Genomic DNA, 14,981 nt, shown 5'->3' on the forward strand with positions numbered 1-14,981 from the left:
TACGTCTGAGCGAGAAGTTATTAAAGGTAATATGTTACTAATAAACGCACATTTTAAAGTTTTCAATGTCTTACTGTGGAAATAAATTTATTCGCATTTTTAAATGCTTCTACAAAAGTGGTTGAAGATGAATTATGTATACTCAGAAACAACTGAAATAAAATGTTTGTTTTCACCATTGTTTTGATCTTGCTCATAGAAAGCGCCACATCCGCAAATTTAAAGTAGACATTAGATGTTAGGCTTAACCTGCTAACGCTATTATTGTTTAAGATATTTATTGCTGTTTTATCTGATTCAGACACTATGCAGTGTATTTTGATCGTTGAATGCTAACTCTAGTAAAAAAAAAAAAAGCTGAAACGTAAGATTTTTAATTTATAATATATTGGTTTTATTAACTGCTCTCATTTTATATTTTCAGTAAAACTAAAAATATGGTTTTAAGTTCAATCATTTTATCGACAACTGCATAAATTTAGAAAAACAATATAACGATCATTACAAATAATAATAAAAAATCTTTTTATTTGAGCAAACATTTCGTGATTCTGGCTTTTTCAGTCTTGGTGGCGCAAGAACTGCTATTATTTTTTGTAAGTTAGATTTATTATTGATTTATTTTATGAAGAAACAGTGTATTGTATTTTACTGTCGTCAACAGTTAAATGCTACCTCAGCTCTGGGCTGTAGTATTAGTAAAGAAACAAATTGGAAGAGAGACGTTAGATTTTTATTTCATAATATTTCTATTTTATTATTCAAATGTCAGTAAAACTGAACAGTTTTTGTATTATATCCTGACATACTATATGAACTATATCAACTATTCATTAATACTTAGCTCTATTAGTAGGAATAGCTAGTACTACTAGTACCATTACTATTAGTGTGGTGAGACTACTACTGTTTAGTTTTTAGATTATTAGATATAAAAATGGCACATCATCTATCTGAACGTACTATAAAACTACATTTTTATAATTACAGTAATCATTTGTAATTGAAAGTTATTATTTTTATGATACCACTGCAACGTTTACATATATTTTAGAAGAAATGTAAACGTTGCAGTGGTATTATTGAGTTTTAATCTAACCCATTTACTGACAAGAACAACTCATTTTGGGAACCTTGTTGACTTTTGTTATTATCAAACAAGACCAAGATACACTTTACTGTAACTTATGTACAGAGATTTCCATAGAATATAAAATTTTTGAAATTTCTGATATATTTGATGTTGTAGTGAAGTATTTATAAAACTTGAAAATATTTACATACAACTTGACATGAAGTTTTGTATTTTGTAACAACTCAGAAAAGTAGGACTTTTTTTATAAGATGGGTTCATAGTTGGAAAGAAATTTATTCAAACCATGAATCTGTTTACTTTTTAATTTGCTTTTTTCTTTCTTTCAGTTCATTTTGGGCTATCCAGTACTTCCAAGTTCCAGTTAATGTGCTTGAAGTTTTTTGTGTCATGCTGCAAAAGGTTTGTTCTATGCACATTTCATATTTCTGTCAACAATAAATAATATGTCTGAAATGTTCTAAGTGTTAACTGTACCTTCAAGTAATTTATAAGTTTCATTGTTCTTATAATTTGAAACCAATACATTGAATTTTCTTTTTTTGTAGTGGTGAAATAGAAAATTATTACAGATGTTTTAATACTATTTGTATTTCTTTAAATAAGGGATTTATATGTCCACAAATGATACACCTGTTTTATATTTTGTTTCAAGTGGTACTGATATGAATGTTGAAACTTTATAGAATGGACGGCAACTGCCTGTTGTGGAGACACAAGTGTAGGGGATGACGTTTTGAGACATTATGAGAGGTACAAAGTTACTAATTTTTACAATTGTACTTTTAGGTCTCTAATGGACATGGATGATGATACACATTTGTGTCTTCGTTGTAACAGTACCATAATTGGTCTTGACAGTTATGTCATACACCGTAAAGAACATTGTACAGCAGCCAAGCCAGACACACCAAACCAATTTCCACCAAGCTCAGTTTCTGGTTATCAAAGTGTGACGGATGTTTTTCAATCTAATACTTGTACACCTAGTGCCTCAGATTTTTTTTCCTACCTAGAACTTCAGAGTACAGCAACTCCATCTGATCCTTCCAAGAAAGAACTGACATCTTCATTCCAACAAAGTAGTAGAACTTATTTGGAACAAGAAGAGGAATCGGACCATGAATTTGGAAGTCATGATGTGTTTGAGGAAAGTGATGATGACACTCATCCTCCTCTGTCCCACACGGGAGGAAAGTGGAAGCCCGGAAGTCGACCAGAACAGTACACTCTAAACCAGTGGGAAAGAAATTCATCTTCAGGAGAAGATGACGAAGATTTAAACTTAGCACTTTCAGAACCTTCCATTGATCATGAGGAAAAAGTTAAGAAAAGGTTTGAATGCAAATTGTGCAACAGAAAGTATTCTGATAAGTGTTCTTATGAAAGACATCTTGATACAAGGCTTCACTTCAAGCGATCACATTTAGAAAGGGATGTTGGATGTTTGACCTCTGGAATCGGTCTTGACTCCAGGAAACAAACGTTAAAGAAAGCTCAAAGACTGATATGTTTACCACAGAAGGATGGTTTTGCCAAAAGTACTTTAAAGGTAGAGCTTAAGTGTACTCAGTGTTGCAAACAATTTGTTAAACCATATGAACTTGCACTGCATCTTTTGAGTGAAACACACAGACAGGCATTTAGTTTGAGAGAAGACTGGATGAATCATGTATTACAGAATGAAGCAGTAATGATCAAATCGTTGCTTTTCCGTTGTTTGATTTGTTCCTTTTATTTTGCTCAACAAGAGTGTTTCTTTGCTCACGTGAGAGATAAACAACACCTCCGAAAAGCAGCTCAAGTGAGGCGGCCCCTAATTTGTACATCATGCCAGTATGAATGTTATGCAAATGACGAAATGTTAAATCATTTGACTTCTGCTGTTCATAACAAAAACGTCGTAGAGGTCCTGCCGCAGCATCCAGTTATTTTATCAGAAAATGCCATTAGAAAGTCATGTGATGTTTGTCCAAAGCAGTGTGAAATAAAAAAATTTGTGTTATCATTACAGAAGAAAATAAGGAAAGAGAATAGTTCAGATAGTGTGGTAAACCCATGTGTAAACACTGTAACTGTACTAAACCACAAAAGTCTGAAAACATTAAAAAATAGTCAAAATTCAAAGCATCTTCAAGAAAACTTAGCTAAAACGTTACAAAACACAGATTATAAGATTAGGAAACACTGGTGTTGTAAAGAATGTAAGAAAGAATTTGGTAGGTTAGATTATTACAAACATGTACTGAGCAGTCATCCTGAAAATTGTCATGAATGCAAAATCTGTAAAATAAACTTTTTCTCATCTTCTAAACTGCAAAAACATATTAATACAGCTTATCACAAAAAGCAGGAAACGGTTAAAACTCGCCTTACGAAACATGAGGGAAATTTGATTTGTGAGATGTGTAAATGTGGCTTTTTGACATTAGCTGATATTATTTTTCATAAAATAGACTTGCACCATTGTGAAGGTTTGGAGATGTATCTAGTGGGAAATACAGAGAAAATACAAGAGTCCATGAAGAAAGTTGATAATAAATTCTTAAGGAGTGAAAAGAAAAACATTAAAGGCATTCAAAAAAGGTATCCTTGTCCATACTGTAGAAGAATGTTCTCTCGTGCAGTCCTTCGAAGTCACCTTATTGTACATACTGGTGAAAAACCTCACACGTGTCACATTTGCAGAGCAACATTTACACAGAAAGGTACTCTTATGGTTCATATTAAAAGACATCTAGGAATAAAGAAAATGAAATGTGACCAGTGCAATTATGCGTGTGTCACAAAAGGTGCTTTAAATCGTCACCTTCAAGTCCATTTGGTTGAACGACCACGCCCCTTTTTATGTGAAGAATGTGGTTCCTCACATTCAGATAGGGGTAGCCTCAATTATCACATGAAGATTCATTTGAAAAAATTTGATTACAAATGCCCTATAGATGGTTGCTATCATGCCTGTCGTTCAAAGAGTGAATTAAAAATTCACATGTGTTCGCATACTAATGAACGTCCATTTCTCTGCGATAAATGTGGATATGCAGGAAAAACAAGTGGCCAGTTAAAAAAACATCAGAAGTGTCATACAGGTGAGAAGCCATTTAAATGTCGGTATTGTTCGTACTCGGCAACTTTCAGTAGTCACCTCCGTCGACACATGAGGCTGCACACGGGTTCCAAGCCTTATCAATGTCCATACTGTTCCTACTCTTGTAACACACAGGAGAATATTCACAAACATATCTTAAAAACAAAAAAACACATTGGAAAGAAAATGTATCCTTGTCGTTTTTGCGAGTTTGGTTGCAATGACTTTCAGGAATACAAGAAACATCTTCTTGATTATCACCTGGAACACTTTCCAGAAGGAGAAAGAGATATTGATTCATCATATGTCTCTGGTTTGTATACCAAAGATAATACCAATGTTGATGATGGGTTTATCCCAGTAGATGCATTAGGTTCTCGGTCAGAAGTAAGAGAAACAAGTTCCTGTCTGCTTTCAAGAAAACACTCTAAGACAAGAAGAAAAAAGAATGACACAACAGCAGATTTAAGGGAAGCCACTGTTATTGAAGACGAAGGTAATATTGTTGAGATACCTGAGATGGCCAGATTTCAAGAGGTTGAACACACTGAAATCTCTAAAATTAGTGAAGCAACAGTAAAAGGTGTTATTGCACAAACCAATTCAAGTGTGTTGACATTGGACAATTTTGAGCCAAAGGTAGATTTACATCAGGCTGTTACAGAGGTTGCTGAAACTGGTGTTTTATCAAATACCAGAATAGAATTATCAGCTAGTGATTTTTTTATTACTGATAACCCTGATTATTTTAGCACTGAACAGACTCTAGTGGAAGGATTACCGGATAGTTTACATGGAAGTGTAACACATGGTTATGAATACACAACTTACACAGAAGAAAATAATGCTGAAACAATTATTATATACATGCCAGTGTGAAAAAAACTAAAATACAGGAAATTATTTTGTTAATCATTAATATAAATTACATTTTTTGTTTTAGTTATTGGACTTTTAATCAGATAAAGCAGTGAAACCTCTAAAATTGGTGCCTTTTTTTGAAAGATATCCAATATTTTTAAGAAATAATGAAAACATTTTAAAATTTTTTGTAGTTTTATGAATTATCCATTGAAATGAACTTCACCACCAAATTTTAAAGGTAGATGGAACAGTAGGTAAACTTTCTTAGTGCTTGTTAAATCAGATTTTAAGTATTCAAGTTTGTTTTATATGTTACTGTATATATTACTTGCCACAGAAAAATATAATTTTACTGACAAATTAGAAGATCCTGTAGTATTCAGTTTGCATCTTTACTGAATTAAAAAAAATATTCTTCACATTTTTATATTAGAATCAAGTCAGTTGAAAAATGCTGTGTACAGTTCTTCCTTGTCTTTGATGACTGTTGTTTGCCAAACCAGTATTATTTTATATCTCAATGAATTATGCTAATTGACTTGGTAAAATGGTAGCATACAAATGTTTTCAAAGTAAAAACTTACCTGACATAATTGTAGTAAAGACATCTTTACCTAGTACTCTTAGCATCTAATTTATTTTCTCACATATTTATTTCTTTTGGGAATATAAGTACTTGGAACTGTGTCAAGCTAAAATATCCTTAAAATAAATTTGTATATACCAAAGAGAGAAAACTAATTATGAGATTAAAGTAATTCAGCCATTGGGTATTTAATACTGGCTTTCAGGAAAAATGAAACCAGTTATTTTTTTTTGTTAAAACAAATTTAACACAATTTTATTGTTTTTCCAGAGGTAATGAGATTGTATTAGAGTTTGTTACGTGGGCCAGTTGTAGATCATGATTTAGTTAGATAGTGATCAGAAGTCTTGAGTAACAAGATTGAAAAAATTTGCAGCAAAAGATATATTATTTATATATATGTTATAATTACTATCTGTTTTGTATACAGATGAAAAGATTTTACTTGGGTATCCATAAGTTAACTTATCCTCTATGAAATACAATAGTATTAACAACATATGAATTTTGAAATTCCTACTTCTGATGACTTTGTATACTTCAAAATGAGCTTGGTCTTGTAAAATTTATTTTTGCAATTATGTAATGTGACATTGATATGCACTACTAGTTATTTGATTTTTAGTATCTCTTATTTCTGACATTATGGTTCTTTACAAAATAATATCACCTCATGTTCTCTTTGTGAGGCTTACTTATGAGTAATACCAAACAAAATTTTTGAAAATTTCAGTATGTATATGGTAAACTGGATTAATTAAATTCCTGGTTACATAAGCATTCTCCAAATACTGACATCAACATTTTAAAATAAAATTACAATCTGACTTACAAATGTATGTATTAGCAACTTAGCTGTAACACGTTATTAGGAAGGTTAACAAATATAAAAAAGTTAAACAAACTGATCTTGCATTAGAAATATTACAAAAATGTTTGTTGGGTTATACAAAAGGCTACACAAGGGCTATATACACTAATCATTCTAAAATTTGCAGTGACACATTGGTCAATTTAGACTTGTTTTTATAATGCATCCATGGCCAAAAAGTGTCACATTTAAATTTTTATTTTTAGGTGGCAATAGGATGTGAACCTCAAATTCATAGTTTGGCATGCTAATTACTGGGCCACATAACTCTAGTTGAATTATTGAGCCATAACATACCCCTGATGCAAGTAAGTTGTTAAAGAAGCTTAGAAATAGTATACACTAATAAAATGGTAAATCATAAGGAATAATTCAAGAATGGGTTAACATTGTGAAGTGTGCTGACAAGTGAAATATGTTAGTAACTCACCAAGACTGTCCTGCAATTCTGAGATGTTGGATTTATTTTCAAAGGTTTGCATCACAGCTTTGGAACTGCTGCTTCAGTACACAGGTTATGTTACATTACAATGATTTTGAAGTCTCACCATACCTGTCCATGCTATCATGACTGTAGTGTAGTTTCCTTTGCAGAAGGCTCTGTCATAAGACTACATTTAGATTGTGATGATGTAGAATATCTAAGCACTGCATCATGCAACTTCACCAGTATGTTGCTTACAGCATACCAATTTCATTCCTGGTAGTGACCATGGTCTTTTTTTTTTTTTTAATGGTAAATCCTGGGGCCTTTTTCCACTAACCTTTGTGTTCATGGATTCTCATCTATTAAGGCACACTGCACTCTCTTTATCATGACATGTTGCAGGTCTTTGTTTGGATTGTTCTGGTACCACATAGTCATCAATATTTTTTTGTTCTCCAATCCAGTATTAAGTATCAGGGATATCCCCATCTTGGGAATTTCCAAACTGCACCTATCTATATGATCCACATATGAACATTTTGCATCATATAGAGCTATCAAACATCTTTCCCAAAACTGATTATGTGGTATCACACTAGGCTAGGGAATGATATAGTTAAAATGTAGTGGTGATGACCTATTTCACAAATTACTTTAATTTACTTGACCTTTGTATCTCCAAAAGATAAAAAGCAATTTTTTTGGAACAAGGTGAACTCTACATGATGAATGATAAAACAATTTCCTTAAATTTTCATGGTTTGTATGAATTAAAATTGACAAGTTTTAAACAAATTTCTTTTAGCAAATATAAATTAAGTGGAAAGTAAAATGCAGAAATTGGTATTTTACAGATTTGGATATGTTTATAAGACTTAAAATGACAATGTATCTGTAAATATAAATTTCAAATCATGTGGAATTTCACTTTTGTAAAATGCTCATCTGGTTTAACAACTTGATTTGTTTGCCTGTGATAAGTCTTCATGCAAAGAAACTGATGTTCATACTATCACACTTATACGTGAAGTAGGTGCAAAACTTTATATTATGAAATATATTAATTATATTACCTTCATTACGCTTAGTAATCAAAAGTAAAAACTTTTTGTTGGTTGAGTATTAAACTCCTAACTTCGTAAAGTAAAGAGTGTGATAATGCGTGTTATCAAATGAATGAAGTTATTTCCTGGAAAATTTTTAAGTTTAGTTTATCTTTGGTGTTTTAAAAATTTAATTTTTATAGAGCAATATTCAACAAGTCCTTTAGTCAAAAAAACAAAATTCATTAAACAACCCCTGACACAAACGATACTTGTCATACAAAAACACAATAAAACTCTGAAAGTAAGTCTTTATTTACACTCTCTCTCAGTGGTGTACAACAAGCATTTTTGCAATGACTGAGTAAATCATTGTTGTTACAAATCACATCTTCCACAAAACAAATTTGGCAAAAAAAAAGAAAGTATATCATCTATATAATACAAAAATTTGGCAAAATTTTATAGTAGTAATGGCACATTAAAGGGTTTGTTTATATCACTAAGAACATGAAAGTTACTCTATTCGAATTCTCTCAATTTTCTATACACATTTATACAATGCTAACATACAATTTATACAGTACAATAAATGGTCATATAATAATTTACAGTTTCATAAATACATCTCTAAAAAGGAAAAAAATACCAAGGAAACTGTTTTTTAAATTGTGATAGTTGTTGCAATATTTGCAAAAACCTATAAAATTGACTGTGTAGTTATGTAATTTTTGCTGTTACTTAATATTTTTAACCCTTAAACAGCAGGAATGTTATAGATAACAGCATCAATTGATGATGGCTGCCTTTTAAGGGTTAAGTTTTTGGGATAAATGATTTTAGTAAGTTGCCACATAACTCAAGGAAAATGTGTTCCAGAACTATTGATTTTTTTAAGTACACTGTCAATTTAAATGAATGAAAATTACCTCATAATTTTATTTTACTGTAATTTATTTCCAGTATGCTTAAAATAATAAATGATTGCAAGTTATTACAGTGGTTATGATACATATTTGTAATGGTGAATTTAAACAGAGTACTAAATTTGAACAATTTATTAACCACAAAGAACAATCATCACAGTTGGAAACAACTGAACAACCTTTTTAGAACCAAATGCAGTGACAGGATGAACTTCTGAGAGTGTGTGTAGAAATTGAATTTTTAATTCAGTTTTGTTTTAATGTGTTTTAAATGTACTATTAAAATTCAAAATCAAATTGCTAAGTCCTGTATAACCACCTGCATTATATGATTTGCATTCTGAATTGAGAATTAATGTGCATTCAAATGGAAAGAAATGTTTTTAATTTTTTTATAAAATTTAAAAATCATATACATTTAGCCCTAATTCTTAATCACATATCTTACTAAATGTACAAATGATTGTTCATCCACTTGAACCACCCTTCAGCTATAACTTGAGATGCATTATCTTTGGATCACATAAACAGGTATTCAGTTATAATTACAACAAATTATTAGTTTATACAAGTATGTTACAATTTCAGTATCAAAATTTGGTTAGCACTTGTATCTTGAACAACTGCAGCAATAAATTTGCAACTGACTATGCACTGGATGAGATGAATACCCCCCCAAAAAAAAAAGAGTGCAGATGAGATTGTCATCTTTGCAACGAACAAACCTGGCTAAAAAATAAAAAAAAACTACAGAAAAGAATTTTAATTTGGTGAAAAAGTTTACTTTGTAGTGACCCCAGGCTGTACAGTATCCAAACGACGGTAAAACAGGAGATAAGGAACCCGAGGTGGATTGTAACGAAGAAGTTGTTTTTCAGTTATAGGAGTTATATTAAAGTCATCACAGCGCACCCAACCTCCAGAACCAGCATGATACACGTCTGTTATATAGTGACCTTTAACAGCTTCTTCTCCTTCATGGTATACCACTGTGAAAACACTTCATTAACAACTACAAAAGAAGTCTTGCATAACTATATATCATCCTTTCGAAACATACCTTAACAAAATTAAAAGAAAAATAACGCATTGTGATGCTTCCCAAGCTCTTTAATTTCCTGGAATGCCAACTGTGAAAATACCTGTGGCTATTTCAGCTCATTTCTTAGAATCATATAGTTTATGAAACCTCTTTGAAACATAACATAAGCTAACAGAAATACTTTATAATGCAAAGTTTATTTATTGATTGAAACCAGTGGGATTACTTTGAGATTATTATAAAAAAAAATAAAAATAAAACAATGAAATCAAATAATTATTTTTATTCCATTTTGTAATAAATAGTGAATAATAATATTGATATTAGATAACTGATTCATTGTTGGTGGTCTCATTAATTGAATATTTATTAGTATTACTACATAAAACTTGAATATTTGAAATAACTGAATCAACGATTTCAATTAATTGGCCACTTCCATGACAAGTCAATTTAATCACAATTTCAGATTACTGGACATTACATTATGTAACCACTTCTCACAGCTAATAAACTTAAGACACTGCAAAGCTACACAATGTTTACCGTAATTCTTACTTGTATCTTTATGACACTTTGCAAGCCCCTAGCAGATATTATACAGGAACAAGAAAAAAAATTCAAAGTATTTCTAATAAGATTTTCTGTAAATTAAGAAGTCTTTACCAAGTCTAAGTATTAGGTCATTTTAATGATAAAAATGAAATTACTTCATCTGACAGTTTTAATATTTCATAACCTCTTCAACCTGGTAAATGAAGACTAAAATAATTTTTCAGTAAACTTATTTTCTCTACCCTAACATCTGTTATATCAAAACCATCAATTTAAAAATGGAAAAACACTGAAAGATATGAAATAAAAATAATTTTTGTTTTTTCTGGAATTATTGCAGATTCTAACAAAATTTATTAAACAATCTTACATGTCAAAACTTCTCATATATATATACACATGTGGTTTTGATTTTTATTAATTTACAGTAATTTACCTAAGTACAATTTTAACAGTCATCAATGTTCCTTTCAAATGTGCATTTTTGAACACCAAATATATCGGGTGCTACAGCAGTATGTTCCAAAACTATTATAAGTTAACTGGCTTTCTTACTAGGTTATAAATTGGTTTAAAAAATTCTGTTAGCTCCTTGCAGCAGAAAAAAACATGATTGCAAATAACAAATTGAAACTAAATATTAACTAACATGTACAAAAACAAAACAAAAATACATTTAATTTTGTTGTAAATAATTCAATAGTAATGTCAAGAGAGAACTACTGATGTTGTTTGGAAGACAGAATCAAATGAGAGAGGAGTTCATGTTGGCTTAATTAGTTTTTTTTAAATCTCGGTGAAGCAAGAAGACTGAAGACTCTACATTTATATTCTAGCTTCCCAGTAACTTTTTATAATTATTTGGACACTCAGAAAATCATATAAGGGTATAAAGAAAATTTAAAATTCGTAATTTGGAGCAGAGACATGTCCTTTGGCACAGAGAATTGAAGATTGAGAAATGTTAATGTTTCCATTTGAAATTAAGAGATTAAAATCATAAAATATGTTTTAAAGCAAAATTTATTCATGAATATTGATAAACAAACGTTGTTTAATCAAATTTTCAATACGACTCTAAAAGATCATAGGATTAATCACCTAGCTTTAGCCCCCTGCTTACCATTGGGGCATACTTGGTATGCCTCCTTTTCTAGAAATGTTACCTACAACCATTTGTAAACAAAGTGAACACATACACAAATGTTGGCTCTTCAAAATTTGTTCTACTATGGTCACGTAAACAACAATTCTTAGATGAGCGAAAATGTTTCTCCATGAAACATACCTTTAATCACTATGAAAGTAACATTTTATAAAGCGATACTTTCATTCACACGTGGAGCATGAACCACATTTGTTCATAGGAGGAAAATGTAGTCAATGAGTAGAAATGGAGAACAACCAAGTGAACTGTCTTATTACTATCAATGATCCATGAAATAAGAAATCAAAATTCTCATTAATACTTTGAAAGTTTACTTACAAACAACCAAATAAACTGATTAATATCAATAGATGATCAGAGTTAGAAAAGTAAAAACTGCACAACATTTCACAGAAATGGTGCCTATCAAACTTTGTAGGGCCTTTTTCTTTTCTGTATAAAATATACAAATCAATCAATGAAATATAAAACACTTAACATTTTGTCAAATTTCCCAATTTTTTTCACAGTGCCTTAACAACCTTACCTGCAAATAGCTTGTAAGAACGAAGTGATTTCTGACTGTACTTGCTTCTTACTTCTTGAGAGAGCAAATCTATATCACCAAATTAAAGTATATTTCAATGAAAATAGTGTAATTAAAACATTATTTAGTCTAAACTAATAGCTTAATTATTTAACAGAATGAGAAATTCTTCAAAGTAAATATCACATGAAATAAATTCTTAGTAGTAAAATGAATTACACAATTTATTCTAAGAACAATATTTTTTCTTTGCTAGTATTTATATTTTACAAATAGATATTGATTTTGGAAATAAAATTATCTACATGAACTAAGAACACTAATTAACTTGGTTAGAAATAACTTAACCCTCTCTGGCATTATTTTTTCTTTATACGAAATCATGTAAAAAGTGAAAGTTAAAAAACATTGTGCCTGATCATCACCCCTCAAATCACTTTCGAAATGAAACTGAAATGTTCAGATTTAGGATTTTATTTTGATATAAAATGTAATAACTTTAATTGTAAATACATTAACTCTTTTTAAACTCAATGTATTTCTCATTTTGCTGGAACTATTTTTGTGATGTCCTAATAATTATCAGATTTTACAAATTTATGGTCAATTTATAAGTGATGGAAAATTAACTTAGTTTGGATTAGTTTTCAACTAATAAATGTTGTTGGATGTTGATACAACCTCATGAGGTAAATTGAGATTTTTGGATGGACAGTGGCATCGTCCCCAGGTTTTAAGGAGTGAAAACATACAAAATATTAACCCTAATTTTCACTCCCACCCAAACAGCAAAAGTATTTAAACCTTTCACCATTACAGATAATTTATCATCAACAAAGTTGCAAATATTCGTTGCTCATTTCTAATTCATACAGCTTATAAATAATACATTTTTGAAGTCAGTGCTGTAAAAAAAAGTAAAATTCTAACTGTACTTCTTGTATTAGAATTGTTAAGCTGAAAAAATGGCATGAATACTGTGACAGATTTACTGTTATATATCTATTGTAATACTGATATTCAAGTCATTATTTTATTTATATTTAAAAATGTACACAGCTTATACTGTTAAATCTGTATTGCAAAATTCCCACCTATTTACCAAAGTTATAGAAGATTCTTGTGTGTAAGAATCAACATATGCACATAACTGTACAAGCTGTAACTTCTAGAAATTTTTCTCACACCTGTAAATGTAACCAACACAACACACCAAGAGACTTTATATACAATTGGTTTACTATAGTTGGTATACTATAAACCTTAGAAACTATGACCGTGACTAATGCTGATTACTATCCAGGAATATTTACAGATCTTGAATATTACAAACCATTTAACATCAATGGATTCACATAGAACATTAGTATTTTTAGGAAAACATTATATAACATGATGTAGAATGCAGAGCTAGTTTGCTCACTATTAAGTGAACTGTACCTATATTAACTCAAAATTAATTTGCTCATCATGAGCCTTCAATATGATATCCAGTTGCAAATCAGATACAATACTTCATATTGTTTGTAAGTTTTTAAAACTTTCATACATAAATCATTTTTTGCAATAACAGTTATTCTAAACTGTGTTCTCCTTTGTATATTAAAATACATTTGTATTAAAATAGAAAAACCTGTATCAGTCCTGATGGCAAATATAAATTGGACACAGACATTTATTTAACATCCAAGTTTAAATTATCATACAACTCAGTTTCAGGCTATTTGAAATTGTAATATGTAACAATATACTGCTTGGAGTTAAGATACTTTCTTTCATATAATCTATAGGTCATGCGAATTGTAAATTTTTTACAGTTTCACTTGCATCAAGTCTTTATTTCTAAAGGTTGTAAATTAATCTTGTTTCACTGCTTCTTTCTTATTTTGACAAGTAATTTTTGGCAATTGCTCTTTGCTTTACAAAAACTTCTGATAATTATTTGAAACTAATGAAGTCCTATGTGCTATGCCTTAAACTTAAGAGATTAATAGGGGTTCTTTTCTGAAACAATTGTACATAATTTCTGGGCCTGACACAGCCAGGTGGGTTAAGGCGTTCAACTGGAAAATTAAAGGTTGCAGATTCGAATCCCCGTTGCACCAAACATGCTCGCCCTTTCAGCCATTGGGGCATTATAATGTGACAGTCTATCCCACTATTCGATGGTATAAAAGAGTAGCCCAAGAGTTGGCGGTGGGTGGTGATGACTAGCTGCCTTCCCCTCTAGTCTTTAACTGCTAAATTAGGGATGGCTAGTGCAAATAACCCTAAAATATCTTTGTGCAAAATTCAAAAAAGAAAAAACAATTCTGAAAAGAACACAGGAATAACTTCTATAACACTTACAAAGTAAGTACAATAATACTATCTAATTAAATTAGATATGCTAATACATGACATCGTTAAATACGTAACTGTGTCACAAGCAATGAGGATGCACGAAAGCTGGCTTTCTAGTCAACACTTACAAGTACACTGTATAACTGTCCTTTAGATAACTATATCATGCAGTGGTTTTTATTTCATTATAAACTCTTAAAGTTAGGTTCAGAAATAGATAGAAAAGTCAGAATACTTTAATCGCAAGGCTGACCATTAAATCTTATAAGGGAATTTTGGATAATTTGTGAAACTTAAAGAACTGATAATTTATTCTTTGGAACAAGCTCCTGCATAGGATAAAATATACAAATGAAACACCAAGGATTACTGGATCAATCAATAATAAATACTAGGCTACACATCTAGATTTTTAAGCTTAGTTCTTTTCCTTGTTAATGAAATAAAAC

The 14,981-nt window shown here is 30.5% G+C and overlaps 2 protein-coding genes across 4 annotated transcripts in view; one reads left to right on the forward strand and one right to left on the reverse strand.

Annotated features, from left to right (window-relative positions):
- Positions 1-205: 205 nt before the first annotated feature.
- LOC143246734 (uncharacterized) lies at positions 206-6,409 on the forward strand. 2 transcript variants are annotated; one of them, XM_076493825.1, is made up of 4 exons: positions 206-364; positions 536-596; positions 1,423-1,495; positions 1,883-6,409. In XM_076493825.1, the coding sequence occupies exons 3-4, from the start codon at positions 1,461-1,463 to the stop codon at positions 5,058-5,060; spliced, it is 3,213 nt and encodes a 1,070-aa protein (XP_076349940.1). In that variant the 5' UTR covers positions 206-364; positions 536-596; positions 1,423-1,460; the 3' UTR covers positions 5,061-6,409. The 2 variants fall into 2 exon arrangements, with proteins under 2 accessions (XP_076349940.1, XP_076349948.1); XM_076493833.1 differs by lacking the exons at positions 206-364; positions 536-596 and adding an exon at positions 681-724.
- Positions 6,410-8,269: 1,860 nt separating this feature from the next.
- The window catches only part of LOC143246747 (ubiquitin carboxyl-terminal hydrolase 10-like), a 32,289-nt gene continuing 25,577 nt past the window's right edge, over positions 8,270-14,981 (reverse strand). For both annotated transcript variants that reach the window (XM_076493854.1, XM_076493844.1), the window contains exons 13-14: positions 12,190-12,258; positions 8,270-9,887 (exon numbers count right to left, since the gene is read on the reverse strand). In XM_076493854.1, coding sequence (XP_076349969.1) covers positions 9,679-9,887; positions 12,190-12,258 — 278 coding nt within the window. In that variant the 3' untranslated portion in view covers positions 8,270-9,678. The remainder of the gene's footprint in view (positions 9,888-12,189; positions 12,259-14,981) is intronic.

This window comes from Tachypleus tridentatus, chromosome 1, assembly GCF_004210375.1.
Source record: "Tachypleus tridentatus isolate NWPU-2018 chromosome 1, ASM421037v1, whole genome shotgun sequence".
Taxonomy (NCBI): domain Eukaryota; kingdom Metazoa; phylum Arthropoda; class Merostomata; order Xiphosura; family Limulidae; genus Tachypleus; species Tachypleus tridentatus.

Coding starts and splice junctions, on each gene's coding strand:
- LOC143246734 (XM_076493825.1), top strand. CDS start 1,461: ATGTGCTTGAAGTTTTTTGTGTCATGCTGCAAAAG. Junction 1,496..1,882: donor TTTGTGTCATGCTGCAAAAG/GTTTGTTCTATG, acceptor TTGTACTTTTAG/GTCTCTAATGGACATGGATG.